This window comes from Myotis daubentonii, chromosome 7 (assembly GCF_963259705.1).
Source record: "Myotis daubentonii chromosome 7, mMyoDau2.1, whole genome shotgun sequence".
Taxonomy (NCBI): Eukaryota; Metazoa; Chordata; class Mammalia; order Chiroptera; family Vespertilionidae; genus Myotis; species Myotis daubentonii.
This window is the reverse complement of record NC_081846.1, coordinates 78,266,138-78,290,286: the sequence shown is the minus strand read 5'-3', so window position 1 is coordinate 78,290,286 and position 24,149 is coordinate 78,266,138. Positions and strand designations below refer to the sequence as shown.

At 49.9% G+C, this 24,149-nt stretch overlaps 1 protein-coding gene across 4 annotated transcripts in view; it reads left to right on the top strand.

Moving 5' to 3' along the window:
- MGAT5 (alpha-1,6-mannosylglycoprotein 6-beta-N-acetylglucosaminyltransferase) overlaps positions 1 to 24,149 on the top strand; it is a 362,213-nt gene that overhangs the window by 331,267 nt on the left and 6,797 nt on the right. For all 4 annotated transcript variants that reach the window (XM_059704617.1, XM_059704616.1, XM_059704618.1 and 1 more), the window contains 3 exons: positions 3,667 to 3,783; positions 8,929 to 9,003; positions 20,465 to 20,622. In XM_059704617.1, coding sequence (XP_059560600.1) covers positions 3,667 to 3,783; positions 8,929 to 9,003; positions 20,465 to 20,622 — 350 coding nt within the window. The remainder of the gene's footprint in view (positions 1 to 3,666; positions 3,784 to 8,928; positions 9,004 to 20,464; positions 20,623 to 24,149) is intronic.

Sequence of the window (24,149 nt, the reverse complement as noted above, 5' to 3'; positions counted from 1 at the left end):
AGTTTCCATATTCTGTCCAGCTCCTCCTCTGCTGGAGACTCTCAGCCCAGGGAGCAGACTGGAGCCAGCACTATCACACAGTCTTGAGAGGAGCCAGTGAACTTGACCTCATGGCCTGGCGGGCCACCCCACTCTGTCCCTTTAGCTCACAAAAGCCACAGAATTTCCCTAAGCAAAGACGCTTTTAATTGGGAAACAGGTATCAATAATTCTACAGATTTCTAAGGAGCAAAAATCCCTAGAAATTACCTCCCCCTCCCCACTGTAGAAAATTTTAACCGAAGTGCATATAATTACATAGCTATCTTTTGTGCCAGTGCTAGTTTCAAGTTAAGCAACAATTGATTCACATAAATTGCATGTCTCTTCTTTGCCTTCATTCGAAGAAAATGTCTAGATTCTTCTGTTTTTAGAGAACAAAAAAACTTTGTCTTTATTTTTTGCATTGGACCAATTTTTAAAACCACATGTGCGCTGAGGAGAAAAAGTTCCATAATGCTGGAAATAATGTGGTCGGCTCTCAGTATACTTTAAATGTAGTATAAATTGGATTTTTATCTTTATATTAGGAAATATATTAGTAGATTCTCGATCATTTTTATGACATTTTGTAAACCATTAGAAATTCTCTAGCTTCGGGGGGAGGGGTCTTTATTTTTTGTGGGTTTTTTGGTGTGTTTTTTTCCCCATAAAGGGAACTTATGTCCTCCTTAAAATTTAATAGCCGCTCTAAAGTAATGTCTCACATTTAATAACATTTTCATTACTTTTACAAACTGTACTCCAGTAAATTTACTGATTGATATACAAGGAAGTAACTCAGATCAGACGATTCTCAGTAAATTAACAAGAAGGAACATAACATTCAGAGGGGGAATAATGAATCACAAAATGCCTTACTCCTAAAATTAAGTAACCCTCAGTAAACGTAAATGCATAAGATTATAATGGCTCTGCATTTTGTATTTTCCAAGTACTTAGAACAGCCTTGTAAATATAAGCAGGGGCCTGCAAAGGGCAGGGAGAGACTGCTGATGTGTGAGTGGCTAACTGGTGGCACACGTGGCAGCCTGACCCCACCCTGCTTCCAGGGTAAGGATCAGCTATATAGCTCGTTCTGGGCCACAAAATGAATATGCTGTGACATTTTGCTCATTGTCAGAAAAGGTCTAATACAGATAGAAGCTCAGTCGGGGATTTCTTTTAGGTTGGCAAGTTTTAAGAGAGCGATGGAAAGACTGGTGTTTACCTTGGATTTTGTTTGGTCTTTGTCTTAAGAACCCAATAGCATCTTTTAATATCATCACTTTCCTTTCGGTGTAAAGCCAATAAGTTGTTGAAGGGTCTAGATTTGAATTTGCTCAGCCACTTTGTAGCTGCAGTTGTAACCACCTTCAGGCCTCACAATCCTCCTGGATACACGGGAAACCTGAGAACTGATGCATGCCAAGCGATGAGCACGGTGCCTGGCTTCATCCACATGTACTAAACCTACAGTATGTGCTGAGGGAAGCAAATGCTATTTCCGTAGCTCCCAGCCTGTGGCATTCTGTGGGTTCTATTCCTCACCAGGAGTCTGAGCAGAAGAAGAGTGTCGGTGTTGCGGGGGGTGGGGGGGGGGACTGAGCAAGCTAGCGAGGGGCGCGACTCCGCAGAGAGGCGAGTGAAGTCTGGTGTACCTGCACCTCGGGCACCAGGGAGGGCCTGGGGCTGAGACTCTGACTTGGCCACCCTGAGTAGTTCATGCACACCGTCTGTGTGGTAGGATACAAAGAACGGTGACACAAGCCATGAGAGGCGCCGGTTCAATCCCATCCTCTGAGCATATGGGGGTCAGAACCAGAGAGCCAGCGTGGCCTCCACGCCAGGGGCCTTGCCCCCAACAGGCCCAGTGCCTCCTTTTATTACACAATGAATAGAACGTCCACTTTTCTCCTCCTGAAGTGAACTATGTAAATAATATGCCTTGCCTGTGTATACAATTTCTAAAAAGGATTCTCTCACTCTAATATAAGAAAGAAATGAAAGCAAAATAATTTACAAGAAGGTAATATGTATCTCAGTGTGCATGTAGTCAAGAAATACTAATGTGTGCCCAAGAACTACACAGAAGACACGTGACATTCACTCCTCTCTCCGGGAATAAGTTTGTATTTAAGAGAAATAAAACACGCAGCCAAATCTCATCAGCTCTTTGCTTATAACTGACGTGAAAGAGGAGCTAAATAAAAAGTTCCTATATATATAGCCACATCCATACACAGTTGACATTAATGGGGTGGCTGCAAATGCAGACTGATTTGGGAATGGCATACTGGAGGTTCAGATCCTCTGAGTGAAGTTGACTTTGTGCCGCCGTTTTTTTCTGAAACAATACAGCTTATTGGTGGCGTTCCAAATAAAATAGCGTACAAGCATCCCTGATTTACATGGCAGTTGTGTGCCAAGCAAATTCAGTGTATATTACAGCTGTGCCAAAGAGTCAGGGCTGTAAACCCACAGGAGAGCCCACCAGGCAGGTGAGAGCTGTGCAGGGAGTGGACGCTCTACCCTGCGCACAGCTGTCGTGCACATTACCAGGTGCCTGGCATCCTGGTCTCACCCACCCATTACGGATGGCACCCCCAGGCTTCGTGAGAACTGAAAATGCTCCCACAAATGCCAAGAATGCCCCTTCACACCATAACCTTAAAGGGAAACAAGAATAAAGCTGAAAACTCATTAGAGGGGTGAGTTTAGCTGTCTCGAAGAATGGGCTCTTTAAGATCTGAGAATCACCAGCGTTCATACCGGGTTTCTCTGGACACCCTTTCTTGTCAAAACAAAGCCCTCTTTGGAGCAAACCTTACCTTGCTTTTCTGAGTCCATATTGCCTTCATAAAAATAGAGTCTTCATTGTGCTAATGATTACTCCTGAAACCATCCCAAATCCCCTGATTTTCTGGCAGCATTAGTTCTGTCTGTCACCATCACTCCTCTCCTGTGACTTTAAGGCCTTGTTGTAATTTTCCTGTGCTTACCTGTCTATCCTAACCAGTGTCTTTTAACTCAGACAGGATTGATCTGGGTGATTTCAGGGCTGCGATATGATGGAGGGTAGTAAACCTTCATTATTTCTTGGTGCGATATTGGGGGTTGAAGTCACTGTGACATCCTCCATGCCTCTGGTTATGACATGCCAGCTCTTCTTTCCGAGTGGGATTCGAGATGCGGAGCCATTGCCGGGTCTGCCTCCCAGACCTCACCGCCTCTGGCAAGGCCATGGCCAACATGCCACCCATCCCAGAGCCTCCAGGAGCCCCTCCAAAGTCCTGGGGTCCCATCTCAAAGGGTCCAGGACAGCCCTGGGCATCTATCTTTTAAAACATCCCACATGAACCTGTTGGGATGACGCTGACTCCGTTTCCTTATCTGTGCCTGTTAATGCCTTGCCTATGCATCCAAATGTTTTGGGTGGGCCCAAGAAATATCCCACTAGCTCAATGGTTTATTGTTACCTACTAATAGTTTACTTAGGAGGTTCTGATGGCCAAGGAAGGGCAGAACAAATATCTTGTTACTTGTGCAAGTGCAATTTGGTACCATAAAAAGCCTAACACCTCATCTAGCACAGAAGGTTTTTTTTTAAAAGTCTGTGAGACTGAGGTTTTGTCTTTTCTTTTTTAGCTGACATCTCAACATCCATATGCTGAAGTTTTCATCGGCCGGCCCCACGTCTGGACTGTTGACCTTGACAATCAGAAGGAAGTGGAGGACGCAGTGAAAGCAATTCTAAGTCAGAAGGTTGTTTCTTTTATTTCATCCCCCCCGCACCCCCCACATTTGTAATGTGAACTGAAAAGTGTGGGAAGTATCACAGGCCCTTTGACCAATGAGAACATTTCCGTGTCAGCTTAACTCTGGAATCAGAAAATAGCCAAGCCGTAGGACGTGGCCTGGGGACCTCATGGGTTTCTGTGAAGTGGAAACAGAGCTGGTGTCCACATGTGTGTGGTTCTACAAACCCTGTGACAGGACTCCTGGATCCCAGACACAGAAATAGGAGCTCGAATTATAGGACTTGCTTAGTGACCTAATTATGTAGCTCTCACAAAGACCCGAAAAGATAGCCTTGCTCTTCTACAAAAACAGTGAGGATAAGGAATATTTAAGGAAATACTGGGACATGTTTTGATATAGCATCTATTTATTTGGCTTTTCTACCTAAACATTTTCTAGAATTTCGTATAAGTAACTAACACCTCTGGACTCTCTTGATCAATTCAGCAGACATTTATTAAGTCCCTGCTGCACACTCAGCTCCCTCTGAGCCACTCTAGGGGATGCCCACTTCCATGAACATGGTTGAGGCTGGCTGCCTGCCTGTAGGAAGCTTCCACCATGTAGGAAAGGGTTAAGTTACTCTCTCTCCCACCCCCAGGAATGTCGTGGACTCTGTCCGGTGTACCCTTCCCCTGCACTCATCCTTTCAGAGCACTTTTTCCTATTGTAGTTTTTTAAGAGAAGCTTTATGGGCGTGGCTGAGAAAGACTGTAATCAGACAGCTGGGGTCCAGGTTCCAGCTCTACCACGTACAGCATCACCCCCTCGAGTCTCAGTTTCCTCATCTTTGTTGTAGGCTAATATTATGTACTTTAGAGAACAGTTGTGAAGATTTAGTGAATATAAAGAGCTTAAGTGCAGAGTCTACCACCTGGTATGCGGTTAGTTAGTATTATTAAGTCAATATTAGTATTACATATATAATAACATACTGTCCTTATCTTTGTCATTGATAGTCTGGATTTCCACTAGACTCTAAGAAACATGAAAGCAGTGACTATATCTGTCTCACTTTTATATTCTCAAAACCCAGCACACCTGATGGATGGAGAGAGGGAGGAATAGATGTTTGCAGATTATGTTCAGTGCCCATAACAGCATGCAAACAATTGAGGAGTGCAAGTGGAGAGAGATTTCTGGAAAGTGCAGCACATCAAACGCCTCAGCAGAAAGGCATGCCCATAGAGATGGAAGGGCTTCCTTCTTTCTTGAGTCTCCCGGTAACTTAGTAAATTCACTTCCTGGGACTGCCCTACAAAGAACCACAAACTCAGTGGCTTAAACCACAGAAATGTATTTCCTTGCGATTTTAGAGGCTAGATGTTGGCATGTCCATGGTCCCTTCAGAGCCCCTAGTAGAGGACCCTTCCTTGTGTCTTCCACCTTCTGGTGGCTCAGGTGTTCCTTGACTTCAGCTGCTGCACTTGAACCTCTGTCTTAGTCATCACATGGCAGTCTCCGTGTGTGTGTGTGTGTGTGTGTGTGTGTGTGTGTGTGTGTACTTCTTAAAAGGACATCAGTCATACGGATTAAGGCCCATCAAATCCAGGATGACATCATCTTAACTCGATTACATCTACAAAGATCCTGTTTCCAAAAAAAGATCACATTCACAGGTACTGGGACGTAGAACTTCATCATATATTTTTGGGGACTTCATACAACCCACATACTTAGTTAAGTGCCCATCTCCTTTCAGAGGAGTAATTTAAAAGCTAATATAGAGGCAGAAAATCATGGATCATGGAGTCCTCCTTTTGTCAAACAAAAGTCGAAGGGGAATAAATGTCTGCTACATAAGGCACTAGGTGTGGGCACCGAATTCCATCTGCTCACTCCTACGTGATGCTGGCCCTGTTCACTCCATGAAACTTCAGTGCCCCACATTGTAGAACCCTGGTCAGCCTTTTTCATCTTATTCCAACCTATGTAGGCCACTTAATGGAAAACAAGTAAGTATAATAGTAGCTGATACAGAGAGAACCTCTTTTTACACATGTAGAGTCTTTCTGTATACCTTTATGAGCTTCATCCCATTCAGTCCTTCTTCATTTGAGAAGATTAAGATTTAAGGAAATTAAGTAATTTACTCAAGATCACACAATTAGTAAATAGTAAAACCTGGATTGACCCCTAGGTTGTTTTAGACTAGTTTGTTAAGATTTAAAACAAAAATCATTTAATGAAGTACAATAAAGGGAAAGATAAGGTAGGAAAGAGAGATGGAGTAAGGAATGAGATTAATACCAAAACTGTTATCTTTGAAATGCTTCCACTTGTTAGAAATGGATCAAAAATCTGGTGCCAAGCCTTCTCATCTATAACTACAAGGTTTAAAATTACACAACAATAAAAAAGCAAGAAAACGACCCATCATTAAGAAAGGAAACATGAATAAAATCAGACCTAGAGATAGCCCAGGAGTTGGAATTATCATATAGCCCCTTTAAAATGCTAAGATCAGTATATTAAAAGACTTGGTGAAAAAGGTGGACAGCATAAGTGAAGAGAGGGGAAATTTCAGGAGAGAGCTGGAAACTTTTTAAAAGCCAAATGAGAAAATGCTGGTACTGAAAACACAGGTTCAGAAATGAAGAACTCTTTCAGTGGGCTTTTCATTGGACAGTACACAGCAGAGGAAAATATCAATGAACTTGAAGATTTCTTAATAGAAATTACCCAGGTTGAAGCCCAGAGAGAAAATAGAGGAGAAGGAGGGGAGATAATGGGAAGTTCCCAAAGCCAGCAGGAACCACACAGTGTGGCCAGCAGGCACCCTTCCTGTGGCCATATGAGTAACAGCCCTATTTCCACCAAACAGGATGACCAAGACCTTCTCCCGCTTCTCCACGATGGCCCTGCTTGGGTTTGTCCGTGACTGGATGTGATACCAGCATTCCCTTTCATTCCACTCCTCAAAGAGGCCTTGACTTGTTTTCCAAAGGACTGTTGTGCAGAAAACACACTCTCTCTCTCTCTCTCTCTCTCTCTCTCTCTCTCTCTCTCTCTCTCTCTCTCTCACACACACACACACACACACACACACACACACACACACACTCACACTCTCCAACCTGCCTAGCAGCTTCTATGTGGGAGGCTTGCTAGTGTTTTTCAGCCCTGAAACCAGGTTTCTGGAGAGCTTCCCATGCAGAAGCCCTGCTCTCGTCCACAGCAGGGTGGCCAGTGCAACTCAGGGTGGCAGAGATGGCTTACAGATACCATTTTTTTTTTTGCTTTTCCTTTATAGTAAAATTATTTGGCTATGAATCTTTTAAAACAGTGAATTGGACCACAAAGCAATGAATGAGTCAGCCTCCCTTTGGTTATCTGAGTTTGGTTGCTAGGAGGACACAGGAAGAGCCATTTTTCTGTATTGCATTGAGCCCTTTGAATTAATTAACTTCCATTTATAGAATGTTTCTGGAATCATCCATTGGTTGAGTAAATAAGAAAAGAAAGGTTTACGTTTGGTATGAAGGGCTACGTACATCTGAGTTTGAAAGGACACAGCAAGCGAAAAAGCTTGAGATGAAAAGACACAAGGGAAGTCAGTTTTTCAAAGTGTTTTGAACTCTTTGGAAATGCATTATCTTGGCACAGAATGACGTCTGTTCTTGTAGAATAATCGTGCCCTGATGTTATAATACTTACGCTGAGCCTCTTTCAGTTCTGTCTGGATGGATGTGGGCAGGGATGGTGAGATACAACTTGTCTTGTGTGATGCACCATCTAGTTGTGTGTTTGAAGAGATGTCATGAAATTAACAATCATGGTTGAAGATTTCAAAAGTAGTGTGTAAATCAGCACACACACAAAAGGAAGAAGATGCCTTGAGACCAACTGCTTGTGTGCTCACAGAAGGCTGTCTTCTTGGTCAGTTGTCCCATTTTCAACTGGCCTCAACTCGTAGATGTTTTGTCCAATTCCTCTACCCCCTAGACTCAAGATAGGCAAGTATAGACTTAGACTTAAGAAGGCAATGGTGAAGGTGCCCTCTGTTCCATTGTTGACAGTGCTGTGGGGCTCTCTGAAGCTGTCACACACTGGGTTGCTGATGGTTTTCTGCCAAGTGGAATTTCCTTTTCGGTTGCTGATCCTAGCTGGCTGCCCCCGAAGCCCAGGCCTCACAGTGTCGGCACAGGCACTGTGCAGCAGAGACCAAACTCATTTTGTCCCTTCCCACAGGTGTCACATGATTGATCAGACTGCCTCCCCCACCCCCAAAGCCCCTCTGTGTCTCTGGCTACCCTCACAGCCTGGCTCCTTAGCCTGGAGATCACAAGGCTTTCGTGGAAATCCAGTGAACCTCTTCCCAACCTTGTCTCCAGACTCCATGATCCTGAGCTCTACCTGCCTGCTGTGTAGATCTACCCACCTTCAGTGTCTAATCTCACATCACTCACTATGCTGAGGATATCTTCCACACCTTGGCCTGCTGGAATCTTAGCTGACCTTAAAAGCCCAGCATGAGTATAAGTTGGCTTCGGCCTTCCAGCCTCCCAGGACCCTCTACATGAACTCTTTGTGGCACTCAGTACACTCTGGTTTTTCACCACATGTCAGTCTCACCTACAAAAGTAGAACAATGCTTTTGTTACTGTGGTGGGGCCTTAAACCACTGATCGCAGGCCTTTCTCAGAGCAGTGGGCATGCATTTATTCAGCAGATGTTTGAGTGCATGTTGAGTGCACACAGGTGCCACACTGCTCGGCACTGAGAGCAGCCACGATGCTGCCCCAGGGGCTTACCTTCTAGAAGGGAATATCCCCACCATTTGCTGAATGCCTACTCAGTGCTGAGCACTGAACTAATGCTTACTCTCCTCTCCCCCTATATAATCTTCACCACAGCTTCGAAGAGATAGGTTTTTCTCATCACTGTTTCACACATGAAACCCTGAGGCTCAGAGACGTAAGGTAAGTGGCTCAGGGTCCCACAGTTAGTAAGGAGCAGTGAGTGTGGGAACCCAGGACTCTTGACTTCCAGCCATAGCCCCTCACAAGGCTGACACAGGCATCGGCACTGAGTGTGAGTCCGAGGAGGACTGGGTGTTGCCTGTTCCTGTGTCTCCCTCTTTTGTGATACCATGTTCTGTGTCCACAGATCGAGCCGTACATGCCGTATGAGTTCACGTGTGAGGGGGTGCTGCAGAGAATCAACGCCTTCATTGAGAAGCAGGTGAGGCTCTCCGGAAGTCCCTATGTCTCCGTGTCTTGCTTCCTGTTACCCAGGAGGCCTCTCACGAACGGTTAAGGGTGCACCATGGTTCTGGGGTCCTTTTCCTGATTTGAAAGACTCCAGAGGCTGGATAATGGTTTTTTTGGAATTCTGAAGCAGGCCCTGTCATGGTCACCCAGGGAGTCAGTCTGTCATTGGGGGAAGAATGTTCTTTATGACAGTGGAGGCCAAATGAGAACTGAGGGAAGAAACTGGATGGTCAAGATGAAAACCTGCTTGACCATCAGACCTGCACCTGCCCACACTCTGAGAGGCGTCACAAAGACCTGGTGGGGAGGGGACATTGAGACAGCTCCCTGGTCTTGCCTGTGGTCATTCCTCGCCCTAAGTAAGGTCAGGATGGGAGCCTGTGGTTTCTAAGCATTCCTTTAATAATTTTCCTGTCATTCCAAATACGTTAGGACTTCTCAAACATCAAGATGGTTTTCAAACATGTTTTAAAACAGGACCCCTTTTCAAGTGAAACTTGACATGAAACCTAAGTTATATAAAGCAGATAAAAGCAGAACTTTATTTGCACACCAGAGGGTGGGGTGGGGGAGGGTTCGTAAGTCCCATGACCCCATCAGAGTGTGGAAGCTGTGGCCCGTGCTCATGGAAGTAAAGGCCAAGCTTGTCACTGCTATCATTTGTAACATTTTAATTCCTTAGGCTTCAAAAGCAATATGGAGCTAGAAACAGACAGACCGAGAGCCCCTGTGGGTAGCGGAGTATGAACTGCTTGACCAGAGTCCAGAAATAGGGGCTCCTCTTCAAGGGCAAAGCAGAGGCCTTGGGGTGATCAAGAAGCCTTTACACAATAGGGGGTGAGGATTGTGCAGCCTCAAATGGAAATGGTACATTGAAAATGTAAGAGGCAAAGATCACGGGCCCAATGTAGGCTTCAGAGGAACGATTTGGGTTGACGGAGTGGTGAGCTGTGGACAGGCCTGTGCTGCTGCCGGACAGGGAGAGCTGGGGGCGGAGGCTGCAGGGCGGCAGTCTGGGCTTCTGATTTTTGGGGGGACCCACGGGATGGTATGCTCTGCAGCCAGCCACCTGGGCCCCAATCCCAGCACCACCACTTTCTGGTCCTATGACTTAGGTGTGTTACTCAGCTTCTGCCTTAGTTTCCTCCCCTTTGAAATAAGAATAGTAATAGAATGGCTAGGGCTGATGTGGGCATTAAATGTGAGCTAGTACATGGGAAGTGCTTAGACCAGGGCTGGCACAGTGCTCAATAAATGCAAACTAATGTGCTGATTGCTCATACATTATAGCATGTGTAATATTGTATTCTTACATAAGTGTTTTATTATTATAATACACTAGGGGCCCGGTGCACGAAATTCGTGCACTGGGTGTGTGTGGGGGGGGGAGTGTCCCTCAGCCCAGCCTGCCCCCTCTCACATACTGGGAGCCCTCAGGCGTTGACCCCCATCACCCTCCAATCACAGGATTGGCCCCTTGCCCAGGCCTGACGCCTCTGACAGAGGCATCAGGCCTGGGCAGGGGACCCTCATTTCCCCCCATCACTGGTTCTGCCCCTAGCCCAGGCCTGATGCCTCTGGCCCAGGCATCAGGCCTGGGCAGGGGACCCCTAGACCCCTCCGATTGCTGGCTCTGCCCCTTGCCCAGGCCTGATGCCTCAGCCAGAGGCGTAGACCCCCATCACCCTCTGATCACCTGATCGGCCCCTTGCCCAGGCCTGATGCCTTCACCAGAGGTGTCAGGCTTGGACAGGGGACCCCCATCTTCCCCCGATCACTGGCTCTGGCCCCCGCCCAGGCCTGAGGCCTCTGGCCCAGGAATCATGCCTGGGCAGGGGACCCCCATCTCCCTCTGATCGCTTGCTCCACCCCCCGCCCAAGCCTGATGCCTCTGACCCAGGCTTCAGGCCTGGGCAAGGGGACCATCATATCCCCCCAATCCCCGGCTCAGCCCCCCGCCCAGGCCTGATGCCTCGGCCAGAGGAGTTGACCCTCATCACCCACTGATCACCAATCACCGGATCGGCCCCTTGACCAGGCCTGAGGCCTCCGGCAGAGGTGTCAGGCCTGGGCAGGGGACCCCCAGCTCCCCGCTGTTGCAGGCTCCGCCCCTGCCCAGGCCTAACGCCTCTGGCCTAGGCATCCGGCCCGGGCAGCGGGGACCCGCAGCTGCAGCGGCCCCACGATCGTGGGCTCCGCTTTAGGCCCAGGCAAGGGACCCATAGCTCCTGGGACTGCCAGCTTCGACCGTGCCCAGCTCCCATCGCTGGCTCCACCCCTACTTCCTGCTATCACTGGCCAGGGCGGCAAAGGCGCCTGATTCTACGATCATGGCTGGGGGGCAGGGCAAAGGCAGCCCCAGGGCCGCCTTTGCCCTGCCCCCCACCTCTTAGCTCCCCCCTGGGTTTCCGATCACTGTCAGTGGCAGGGGGCTTCTTCCTGCTTTCCCTTTCGCCTCCCTGCATTGTGCCTACATATGCAAATTAACCGCCATCTTGTTGGCAGTTAACTGCCAATCTTAGTTGGCAGTTAACTGCCAATCATAGTTGGCAGTTAATTTGCATATAGCCCTGATTAGCCAATGAAAAGGGTATCGTCGTACGCCAATTACCATTTTTCTCTTTTATTAGTGTAGATTATACAGTATTACCCATCAGACTTCACCACGAGAGCTAAGCATTTGAATTATTATCCTTCAGTTTTTGTATGACACCTAAATTAAGAATGACAGTATAATCATCCTAACCCTCACAGCCATTTGCCTACAGACTCTGCCGTGTATGCCACGGTCACCATCTCATTTAATTCTCACGTAATCCTGGGAGGTGGCAGGAGTAGCCCCATCCTCTGGACACGCACAGTCACAGGGCTCACAACCCTGGACTCAAGGCGGATGCTGGGCCGGTGGGAGCTCAGGCTGCACCCATGGCATTGCGGGGCCCGGCCACAGCAGGTGGCCCAGAGCTGGGCTGCCCACGTTCTCAACTCAGGGAGCTCGGGTCCTTCCTGAAGTGGGGCGGGGCTCTGTGACCTCCCCAGCAGTGAGTTTTAAGACGGCTCTTACCAACGGCAGGGGAGGCTTCCTGAGGGTCTCCCAGGATCCCCGCTCCTGAACCCCACCTCCTCTCCTGTCTCCACTTCCTCTCAGGGAAAAGGGCTACTCACCACCACAAGCGAAAAGACTCTTTATCAAGTTTATTCAAAGGCTTTTATTTCTTTCTTTCCTAAGACTCTTGAATCCCAGCTAGTCCTTAAAAGTCTTTATGTGGCCTGTTCTCTGTAAATCTGTTACTCGGCTGCCTTTTGGACACAAAGGCCACACTCCCCAAACCTTGCTAAATGCTGCCTAATGCAGGGACCATGCCGGCTTGCTCACCTCTAATGCCACGTGCCTGGGCCTCTGCCTGGCACACAGTAGGTGCACTATAACTCCCCATTGAAGGAATGAATGAGTGAGAGGCTGAGTTTGGTTTGTTTTGTTTTTCATGTGTACCAGGAAGGACCTGTGATTGGAAAACGGGTCACTTAGACATGCTGGTGAAACTGCCCTTTCACTCCACCTCCTGGGTGGGACTTCTCTGCAGAGCTCTGTGACTCACAGACACCCAGAGTTCTTTCTTGCCTGCTGCTGTTCATTCATCCGCTCTGCAAAGATGTCAGCTGTGTGCTGTGAACCCCCAGCCCTGTGCTGTGGACTCCCGGCCATGTGCTGGGAGTTGGGGAAGAAAAGATGTCCAAGAACTAGCCCCTGTCCTCAGGTAGCTTCAGTTGTCACAGAGAAGCCAGTCAGAGCCACAGAAAACACCTCTGGTGTAGGTTACGCCCTGTGATAGTGATGTGACCAGGATGCTTTGGGGTGCTTGGCTCAGAGATTCTCTCCCGAGGCATTTGCAAAAGATGAGCCCTGGAGGCAGACTGGGGCTATGGGGAGGAAGGAGGGAAAAAACGAAGAGAAATGGAGGTGAATTATTGGAAGTTTAGTTGTGGCTGAAGGGAGAGACGGTATGAAGGATGAGGCTGGAGGAGGAGGCAGATCATACAACAACGCTGAGGCTCAGCCGGAGATTTCAGATTTGATCTTGGGACAACAGGAAGTAAAGGCTTTACGGCCAGGTGAGGGCCGTGATGCTGTCAGACTGGGGTTTGGGAAAATCACTCTAAGCATCTTCCAGGTGTTTCTTATTAAGCATCTCCCGGTGCGGCACAAAGCAGTAAAGGGGCTGTTCTGAGTTTACCCCGGGCCTCTGAGCGTTTCATTGATGCCGTAAGTTCCCAGCTCCGCGGGGAAGGTGAAGCCAGAGCCCCACTGGCTGGCGGATGGGTCCTCTGCCTGGAACGACCGCCTCTGGCCCCAGCTGGAGCGTTGGGGTTCCTTGTGTTTGCAGCTAGAGGGCCATATTCAAAGAGCAGTGGGACTCAGAGCGGTGTGTCTGGTTTGAACAAGAAACCTCAAGCTCTGAAGAGGTGGTAGCCCCTCATGCTTCCCCAGGGGTCGCAGCTCTAATTAGGCTGATCTCTGCCTGCAAGTCCTCCTGTGATCTGCGGGGAACAAGGAAGCTTTCATCCCAGAGCCCTTTCAAAGTGCCCATCAGATCCCCGGCAGCGGGAGCAGAGGGAGCCGATTGGCAGCAATTGCGAGAGCCCAGGCTGCAGCGTGCGGTGGAGCTGCTGGCAGCAGGAACCTGCCTCCACGCCCGCCAAGCCCGCTGGAGCCCCCAACGGAAAGAATCCTGGCTCCGGGGAAACCGCCTGCTTTCCCCTTCAACGTCCTTGCCTCCCCTGCGCTGTACTAAAAATGCCGATTTGGATTGCAAGCTCTTTTAAATCGTCTCTCTAACTGAGGTCCTGTCTCCAGCAGCAGGGGTTGGTGGACAGGCCACAATCCCTGGTGATCTGAGACCAAGAGCACTGTCTTCCCTCACCTGAGGCTCTCAGAGTGCATTTCCTGGGAGAGACTTAGGTATCTGCCTGGGGCCAGAGAGTAAGCAGGTTCTTGTAAAGGAATGTTCAGATTGGTTTCTGAAAACCATACCTATGCTCTTTGACACTATTTCCTACTTGCGGTATAGACCCCGTAAATATGGAGGGTGATCGTGCTGATGTTCTTTTGCAAAGCGCTGTGTAATTCACGTGAAAAGCATTTTGGAGATAGGGAAGAAAAAACGAGTTAACTCCAGGAGCCACTGTGGAATCAGCTTTAGTTCCGGGAAATGGGCTCATTGGAGCCCATCTTGAACCCCTGGGGAGCAAGGACACAGCTGGTGGTGAATCTGGATAGTGGCGGGGAACGTGGAGGTGACAGGCTGCAGGGCAAGAAGAAAAGGAATTGAAAAGCGAAGAGGTTATCACTAATGTGGGGAATGTTTGCTGTTTGCCCAGCCATTGCTGATCCCAAAGCAGGTAATGATTAAGCAGGGAAGTTTCCTAACCTCACTGCTGTTTCTCTTCAGTGCAGTGGGGGTAGTACTCCCTACCCCTTAGGGCTGGTGGAGGAATCATTAGATTAATAAATACATGTTTAGGGCTAAGACAGTGCCTGAATAAATCCTCTGAAGGCCTTAGCTACTCACCACTAAAGGAGCCCAGAAACTAACCAAGGTGTGTTTTTCAAACAGCTTCATTGAGGTATAGTTGTCAAACCTTAAAATTCACTCCTTGTAAGGATGCAATTCAGTGTTGTTGTTGTTGTTTTTTAATAAATTGATAGTTGTGCCATTACCTTGACAGTCTAGTCTGATAGCTTCATCACCCCAAAAAGCTCATGTGGGCCTATTTGCTCCCTGACCCACGCCCCAGGAAGTGCTGATCTGTTCTGTCTCTGTAGACGTGCCTTTGCTGGAGACTTCTGGCTTCTTTTCCTCAGCATCATGTTAGGTTCATGCACATTAGCATGGATCCGTGCCTCATTCCTTCTTCATTGCAGACTAGTATTCCATTGTATGGATGTACCGCAATTTGTTTATTCACCCGTTGGTGGACGTTTGGGCTGTCCCCACCATCTAGCTGCTGTGAACATTCATGTGCATGTGGACGTACATTTTCCTTTCTCCTGGGCCGACTCCTAGCAGTCGAAGGAAATGGAATGTGAGAGGTTTGAGTCTGACTCTTTCCAGAGAGAGTTTGTTGGCATTGATGTACATGTGTGGAGATCATTCTTGGAGATCAGTCACCACAGCTTAGTTCCCAGCCACCTTCTCTGTTGCCCAGGAGGGGAACACACTCTCCCATCCCTGAGAATCAGCCCCAGGGCACCCGTGGACGGACTTCACTCCTTTTGAGGACAGCACAAGCTGAGAATGGTGGGTGCCAACAGGCAACCGAGATATGTTAAATCTGGTCAGTCAGTCAGTATTTATTGAGCACGTCTTCTGTTCCTGGATTTCCAGCTGTGACATAAATAGTAAATGTGTCCCTTACCCTTCAAATAACTGGCCAAACTTGGCCTGAACCCCAATTTCATGACCTAGAACTTGTCCCCACTCCCCCCCCCCTTTTTTTTTCACAAATTCCTGATCTTACTCTTAATCCTGCTTCCAGGTCTATATCTGAACCTATCTTTTTGGTTCCAGACAATCCGTTTGCACCTGATATGTCATGGATGTAGTAACCGTGTTAAGGGTTTGGTTGGACTGGGTAGCTTGTGGAAAGGATCCCATCCTCTACACCCAAGGGAGGGACTGCCCCTCCACTGAGGGCTTCTCTCTGGGGAGGAGCCCACCCCCTCTTCTCTAGCTTTCTTGGTACTTTTTTGAATAACGTTGTCACCATTGCTGTCACTTAGCCTTTGTTACAAAAGCAGCAGCACCCTTAACTTTTTTGCAATAAGTTGTGTTCATTTGTTCAGAACATTGCTTTTTCTATAAATTTGTGTTAATAAACCCTTCTCATTACAATTACTGCAGGAAATTTCCAGAATAGTCAAGCAAATTTAGGGAAATTTGGTGACTGGTTGAAATAATTGTTCTGTGTTCTGAGTGGGCTCATTAACCAGATTGGAAATTACTATTTATGTTTCATTCTGTGTGTATAAAGCCTCTCTTGGTTACAATATTGTTCTACTTCTGTCGAAGCTCCAAGAGGCCAAACCATTAAATTCAGTTCAACAGCCCTTTAATGAGCACCAGTTATCTGCAAAGCACCCTGTTAGTGATAAGCCACTAACTCCTATTCAGCCTACAAAACCCATCTAAAATCCCCTATTTTCTGGAAGCCTTCTCTGATAGCTACCACCATCACCCTTCCCCCTCCCCGCAGAGTTCATTCTTTTTCTCCTCTGAGTGACTGGTGCATTCCTGTTTGGACGTCTGTTTTGTACTGTTCTTTAGTTTTGTTCATGTTGGCCTCTCTTACTGTGCACGGAGCCTTTGAGCCAGAGCCTGTGCTTCATTCAGGTTCCTATTTCTTGCACCTAGGGAAGATTTGAACAGTCATTTGTAAAGTTTTGAGTGGATGATGAGAAAGCCTTCAAAGCCAGCATGTGAGGCATGAGTGATGGAGGTTTGCTGAACAGAGAAGCCAGTCTGGTCTGAAGCCATGGTCTCCCTGCTGCACTGTCCCATAGCCCCATAGCTGCTTGCCTCTGCCTTTGCTGTGCTCCTGCTCTCTGATCTCAGCACAGCAGATCCTGCCACTCTGCTGTCACGTGGGGTGGGGGGAGTGGGGTTAGTTGGGGGGAATCTGAAGTGGGACCCCTAAGGACTCCACCACCTGTAGGTTCTTGATTTCCCGGGAGAGAATCCAAGAGCCAGTCCGAGTGAGGAGGAAAGCAGGTTTTCTTTAGGTTGAGAGAAAGAGGCCAGAGCGGGGTCCCTGGAGACAGGATGAGGATGAGCCCGGAGCTGACTGCACCCACTGCTCCCCTGGTTGTGCATTCCTGTGTGGGCATCTGGGACGGAAGGTGCCTGCGAAAGAAGCGCAAGTGCACATCCCAGTGGCCACTGTGGACTCGAGAGTGAGTAGCTCCGGGCCAGTCAGTGCTTGGGATGTGTTTATGTGTCTCCAAGGCTGGGTTGTTTCTGAACTTGGTGCCAGATTCTGCCTCCGCCTCTGGTTGGGGCAGGGGGACCTTGTTCCTACTCAAATATGGTCCTTTCTGAAGTGTCCTGGCCTTTTCATTATAATGAAGTCAGTTTTCATTATAATGAAGGTATAATGAGCTTTTGGGTCAGTCTCTGATCAGTTTTTCCTCCATCTTGGATTGACCTGGTTTTCGCCAGTCCTTGCTGTTGTTGACTTCTGCGACTGCCCACCCCCGCCACAAACTTTCCCTTTGATAGTTTACCTGCCTATGATGTGATGTGGGCTCCCACTTCCTCACTCCCCCGTGAGGGTTTCCCCAGCTTCTTTCTGTCCTGCCCCACTCCCCTCCCAGAACTCCACAGTGGCTCCATCTCATTCTGAGGATGAGACAAAGCTTTACGTGGACCCCAAAGCTCTGTGTGTGCTGATCCCTGGAACCCCCTCCCCCAGACCCTGTCTCCTACGTCTGGCCCCCAACACACACTCTGCTCAACCCTACGGAATTCTCCGCTCCTTTTGGAACCTGCTTGGCACTCCATCATCAGAGCCTCTGGTCTTGGTTTCCGTCTGTCCGGAATGTTTTTCACAGATACTTGGGTGGCTCCCTCTTTTACTTCCTCCTGTCTTTTCTGAAGTGTCACCTTCTTGGCCCTGGCTGGGTAGCTCAACTGGTTTGAGTGTGGTCCTGATACACCAAGGTTGTAGGTTTGGTCTCCCTTCGGAGCTCATGCAAGAATCAACCAATGAATGTATCAATATGTGGAACAACAAATCTCTTTCTCTCCCTCTACCTCTCCCTCCCTCCCACTCCTCCTTCCTCTAAATAAACTAATTAATTAGCGAATTAATTAATTAAAATGTCACCTTCTCCACAATGCCTTATCTGGACCCTCTCATCCCCCACATCTCCATCCCTTTTCCTCACTTCATTCTTTTGAGAGCACTTATTATCTTTTGACATATTTATAATTCATTTCTCTGTTTTTCTGTCTCCCTCATTGACGATAAGCTATATGAAGGCAGGGGTTTGGCTTCCTTTTCAGTTTTCCACTGAGTCACCCCCAAGGGCCTAGGAGAGTGCCTTGCACATAGTGACAGTAGAGCCAACTGCAGATGGTGCTGTTTATCTCAGGTACCTTTCTGAACACTTTACGCATTATAATTAATGTAATCCCCTCTACAGCTCTAGAAAATTGGTGTTTTCTTCATTTTACAGCAAAAACTGAGACAAGATTATGTAACTAGCCAAGATCATTCTGCTAGTAAGTGGAGGAGCTAGATTCAAGCCCAGGCAGTTTGAGTTCTGAACCCTTATGCTTTCCTGCTTCCTAGCCAGTATTTTGTTGAATGAATGAGTGAATGAATGAGTGAGTGAATGAATGAGTGAGTGAATGAATGAATGAATGAATGAATGCATGAGTGAGTGGACGAATGCTTACGGCAAAGAGACCGGTTGGCATTGCCATGGTAGCCTAGGCTGAGGTTGGTTGACTGAAACAAGACCTCCAGCCTCCCATGAGCACCCGGGGCCTTGATCCAGGGGTGAGAAGAAGCTTGTGAAGGGGTCCTGGGCAAAGGGATGGCTCTCGTGGAGAAATTGTCATACATACTCCAGGCAACTCGACCTCTTACCTCTGGATTGTGGCAGCAAGTAATGGTCGACCTTAGAATATTACCCTTAACATTTCTAGGTGCCTCTTAAAAGCCGCCTCACTTTAGCTCACAGGGATTACATAAGGACTGAAGGACAAGTGGTATTCTCCATTTTAGATGTGATAACAGGCAGAGAGCTCAAGGGATGTCAGTGAAGTCCCCCAGCTGGGACTGTAACTGCAGCCCAGATCCCCACGCTCCTTCTGCCTTACCTGGTCCCGTGCTTACTGGGAACACCTTCCTCGCTTCAGTTTTAAGGCTTAAGAAGGTGCTGCTGCTATTTTTACTATTGTCTCCCAAAACAGACTTCTGAGAGGATGCCAGGCCAGCCCCAGGGAGCCCTGAGTAAGCATGCCTGGGGCCCGTGTGCATGTGTACTTGCGCTGAGCTCTCCACTGAAGGGACGTGGAGGCGGTCGGCTGCAGTGGTCTACTGAGAAGTGAGCAGATGGGACAGAGCCACCCTGCAGCGGAGCTTTGAGGGCACTTGCTTTGTGCAGACTTCATGGTGCCATGTAGCCCCCGCTTCTCAGATGCACAGGCATCCCCTCTACGGGGACAGGAAGAGGGGTGAGCACTTGTGGTCCACCTGCTGTTTGCCAGCCTTCCGCTCAGCTCCATCGCTCAGTCAGCATCACTTTCCACAGATGAGTGATGGAGTCCAGACCAGACTGGGTAGCGTGCCCAGAGCACCCCAGGGACAGCGTCGGATCCAGCCTCCTAACTTGAAGTGCCTTCCTTGGCCACATCACCTCCTAATCTAACACGGCAGAGTCTTTCTCCTCATTTATTTTACTCCTGGGACTGCTTCCCATACCACAAGAGGCTAAAAATGAATAAGAAGCAAAGTTTCTAACTGCCTGTAGGTGTCATATAAGGAAAGACATTCTATGGGTTTTTGTTTTTGTTTTTGTTTTAAGAAAAGCTCTATGCCTGGCCAGCATGGCTCAGTGGTTGAGCATCGACCAGGAGGTCACAGTTTGATTCTCAGTCAGGGCACATGCCCGGGTTGCAGGCTTGATCCCCAGCAGGGGGTGTGCAGGAGGCAGCTGATCCATGATTCTCATCATGGATGTTTCTCTCCCTCTCCCTTCCTTGCTGAAATTAATAAAAACATAAAAAAAAAAAAGCTCTAAAGCCAGTATTGGAGCCTCCAGCCTTGGAGGACTTGCAGTTCCCCAGTCTAATCCAGGGTTGAGCTGCCCTGAATCCAGGAGGCAGAGAAATTCTCACTGGGCTTCTAGGGATGTAGACGGCTGGTCTGACCCAGGTTTCTCTGGTTGTTTGCCTATCCCATGCACTCACACAGTAGGCTTTGGTGTACGTTGGATTTAAAATCTACTTATCTTAATACTTAAAGGCTGTCAAAGTTATCAGATGTCTCCTGAAGGTATATAAGCAAAGTAGTTTGCATTAGCCCAGCCCACCCGGGTCTTCCCTACACCTGCTGGTTTCCTCCACTCCCTCTAGATCCCGGAAACGACAGGCCCTGCCCAATTCTGAGCTCCCACACCTGTGCCAGGGTGCCTCCCTGATGGGCTGCAGGTTACCTCACGTCCTCTCACACGTCCTCAGACAGTTTTTCTAGCTGTTGAATCAGGACGGCATTGTAACTGTTTTCAGCCAACAGCCCTGAGCCCAACCAAGGCTCCCCTTCCCTGTTCCCTGGCAGCGGCCGCCTCCCCTGTGGGCTGCTTGGCAGGCTGGGGATTGCAAGTTGCAGCTCTGATCCCTTGGCTGATGGCTTTGTTGTCATTCCAGGACTTCTGCCACGGGCAGGTGATGTGGCCGCCCCTCAGTGCCCTGCAGGTGAAGCTCGCTGAGCCCGGGCAGTCCTGCAAGCAGGTGTGCCAGGAGAACCAGCTCATCTGTGAGCCATCTTTCTTCCAGCACCTGAACAAGGACAAGGACCTGCTGAAGTGAGTGCTGGAGCAGAGCGGGGCGGGGCGGGGCGGCCCAGAGCAGGATGAGGTTCCGTTTCCAGGCTCGTGGGCTGTGGGGAAAGATGTGGGGAGGTGAGCAGGTTGCAGCGCGATCCCCCCAGAGAAAGTTAGCCGCATTTTTATTGTTAGGTGGATGAGGTCACCTGGCATGCTGATATATTTAGAATTCGAATGAGGGCATTTTATTTGCATAAGTAATGTCATGGCTGGGCTTGAAGATCGTGGGAGGTGTTCACTTTGCTACTGTCATACCCGAGAACCATAGGAGTGGAGGTGGGCACAGAACCACGGCAGTCGGAGACATGCAGGTGGCGGGTGAGCCTTGTGCCCTAGAGTGAGGAAGGAAGGAGAGACATGGGCAAGGAGCTGGCAAGAACTGCCTACAGCGAAGTCCAGGCCACCTTCCCCTCTTGCAGCCCGTCCCTGTTTGCATGTTTGTCCAGCTCCTCTGGTATGAGCAGGCCTGACCCTGCCAGGTCCCTCGGCAGGAGGCGGGTGTGGTGGGCACCGGGAACCTGGGCCAGCCTGCGCCCAGGAGGGGCCGTCTGGATTGCATGAGCTTTTGCCCTCGTGCTTCCATTGTTTTTCCTGACGCCACTCCCTTCCCTCTGCATTGGCATTTTGAGTTTGGCAGTTGCAGTTCCCAAATTTCCATGTGCGGTTTCTTTGACCTCTGACTCGTGGCCCCCTCCGTAGAGCAGTGGTCTGTCCCTGTCTCAAAGGGTGTCTAAGGAGCACAGTGTCCTCTGGAGAGAGGCGTGCCTGGCCCCGCTCTGGCTTCGTGCCTGTCGGAGAACGAGGCCGGCCCCGTGGTCCCCCGTGCGCAGTTGCCTGGGCTGGCCTGGTCGTTATTCCCAAGGATAAACCCATTTTAGAAGAGCACGTGGCTCTGGCGCCTCAGCCGCAGGGGAGCCCTGCCGAGGAGGGACGTGGGAGACGCTCTCTTCCTGCCGAGACCAGGCTCTGAGGCTGCCTGGCTCCCCATCAACCTAAAGGCCAGGGGGGCCAGGCAGTGCAGTGCTGCTGGGTGAAATCTGGGAGAGGGAGCGGTGCTCTGGGATTTACGGAAAGCCTGCAATGGTCCTAGGAGCTTCCGTTTCCACGCACACATCCCGGATTCTGGGGTCCAGCAGGGGCTTCCCCCCGGCTTGTCTTAGGAACAGCTCCGGCAGCAAAGTGGCTTTCTGAGAACCCCCAGTGTCTATGCATCAGAGTCTGGACTTGCTGGGGGCAGACTAGGGACTGTCCACCCAGAATTGTCTCAATGCCCCCAACCTGTCCCCACGAAACAGGGATGCTGCTGCCCGGGTCCCGTGATCGAGGCCCCACACAGCATGCCTTTCCCCCGGGCACAGGCCTAGGTCCAGTGAGGAGACAGGAAGGGGAGCCAATGGACTAGTCTCCTCTGTCTCCTCGCTTTTCTCATCTGTAAAATGGGGACATCCTGGGTGATGGTGAGATGATGTGCAGCCAGAGCTCTGGGTGGGGGGAGCAGGCCCCAGGTCACCAGGAGGAGTCAAGAGAGCCAGGCCCCATGCCATGGGAGTGCCTAACGACTCCCGTTGTAGCCATGTGGGTTTCTTCTTGGGAGCCTGCAGGGAATGCTAACATTGCAATAAAGCTGCCTGCAGTTAATTCTCTGAATGTAAGGGCCCTACTGAATGCATTGTGCCTGCTTTGTAAATGCTGACAGTGTTGTAAAACCCCAGCTGTCTGCCAGCTGTTAGTGCCTCCTCAGCACGAGGCGCCCCGGCCCACCCATGTCCATGGCCAGTTAGCAGTGAGGGGCTCCACACGCCAGCGCTGCCTTTCCTGCTCCACCTTGCGGGCCTGGATTGTGACATGAATTGAGCCCTTTGGAGCGTCCCATGCTGTCACCTTGAATCAGGAATCGGCAGCTGGTCTTGAGCTCCGGTGCAGGCAGGTGTGTGTGCTGCAGGGGCAACGGCCAGCTCCTGTGCACAGAGCGTGCGCAGTTCTGACCAAAATGGGTAGACACCCTGGGATGAACCAAGTCCAGGCCGGGGGGGCCCTGTTGGGAGGGCCTCGCTCCATAAGTAGGAACGTGCGTTCACATGAGACCTTGTTTGTGATTTGGCTGCCTTTTCAAGTTGTATCTCATAAAATATTATTGAGTTTGGGAGGATTTTAACTAAGCTTTGGTGCCTGAGAAGAGGGAGTGGCCCTGACTCAGATTGGTCAAGGGGAGCTTGGGGCACTTGGAAGTAGCAGGGTGGTGGTGGGGGAGGGAGGAACTCCAGGACAGGGACGATGGGAGGGCTAGGCCAGCTCCAGCCCCTCACCCTGTGTGTCAGGGGGATGAGCAGCTCTGTCCTCTCAGGAAGTCAGGGGCCCATGAGGAGGCGGGCCTTTGCCCGCTGATTCTTCCAGAGCCATAAAATGTAAACCGAGGCATTGGACCTCAGGAGCCCTAACTCTGCCCTGTAAGAGAAGCTGGAGAGGCAGTGCCCTGCAGAAGGGAAACTAGACCACACCAGGGTCCCCGCGCAGGTGTGAGGGTGTGTGAGCAAGAATGGGTGTGAATGGGTGTGTGTGTCCGGTGACAGACATCACAGGAATACAGAGGCTGGAACAGTGGCGTGCATGCCCTGGAAAGGAAGGGGTCCCCAGTGGAGAGGGGATTGTGGGCTGTGGAGGCCATCTGGGCTCTGGGTACACTCCAAGGATTAGGTAAGTCACCTCACCTCTCTGGTAAATTCACTCACCAGTTAAGCAGGAATGATGGCATGGCCTTCCTGTGCAGCCAGGGTTGTGGGGCAGGGCCCTGCCGCTGAAGGCGGGAGCCCTCCCTGGGGCCAGCAGGTGGGTGGCATCCAGAGGTGGCCAGAGCTGTGCCACACCCTGGACCGTGGGAAGACTGTGGTCTCCGACACCATCCCTGGGCAGGCAGGCTGCTCCCACGACCACCCCGGTGAGATGCGCTCACTCACACCAGGAGACTGAGCCTGGGGTCTGAGTCCAGGTGACCAGGGCAGGAGCTGGAGGGTTCTTTGTGGCCACTGACAGTGACAGCCCTGCCATGGGGTCTGAGGTGAGTTGCAGACATTTCCATGCTCCTGCTTAGCAGGGTACCAGGCAGATGACTCAAAATACAGCAGGTGCTATCATCCTCCTAAACAAAGAGCTGGAGCGTACTGTTTCCCAGGCCATGTTCCATATGGAAACTCGGGTGCACATGTGAGCTCGGAGACCCCCCACAGTGGGTTGGCCAGCTGGGATAGCCTGCGTAGGCTTGGAAACCCTGAATCTCTGTTCACTTTTCCTTTAGGAAAGCCATAAAGCCCCACTTCCTGCCTTCGCCTTCCTGCTCCACAACCTTAACCCTCTTCACGCCTCCACCTCCTGGCTGGTGTGCCAAGACCAGAGGTGATGGGGCATTTAGGGAAGTCGCAGAGCCCACTGGTGACTGCAGGGGTGAGACCCTCCCCAGCACCGAGCGCCAGGCTGGCAGCCCCAAGAGCCACCAGCATCCCCCAGATGCC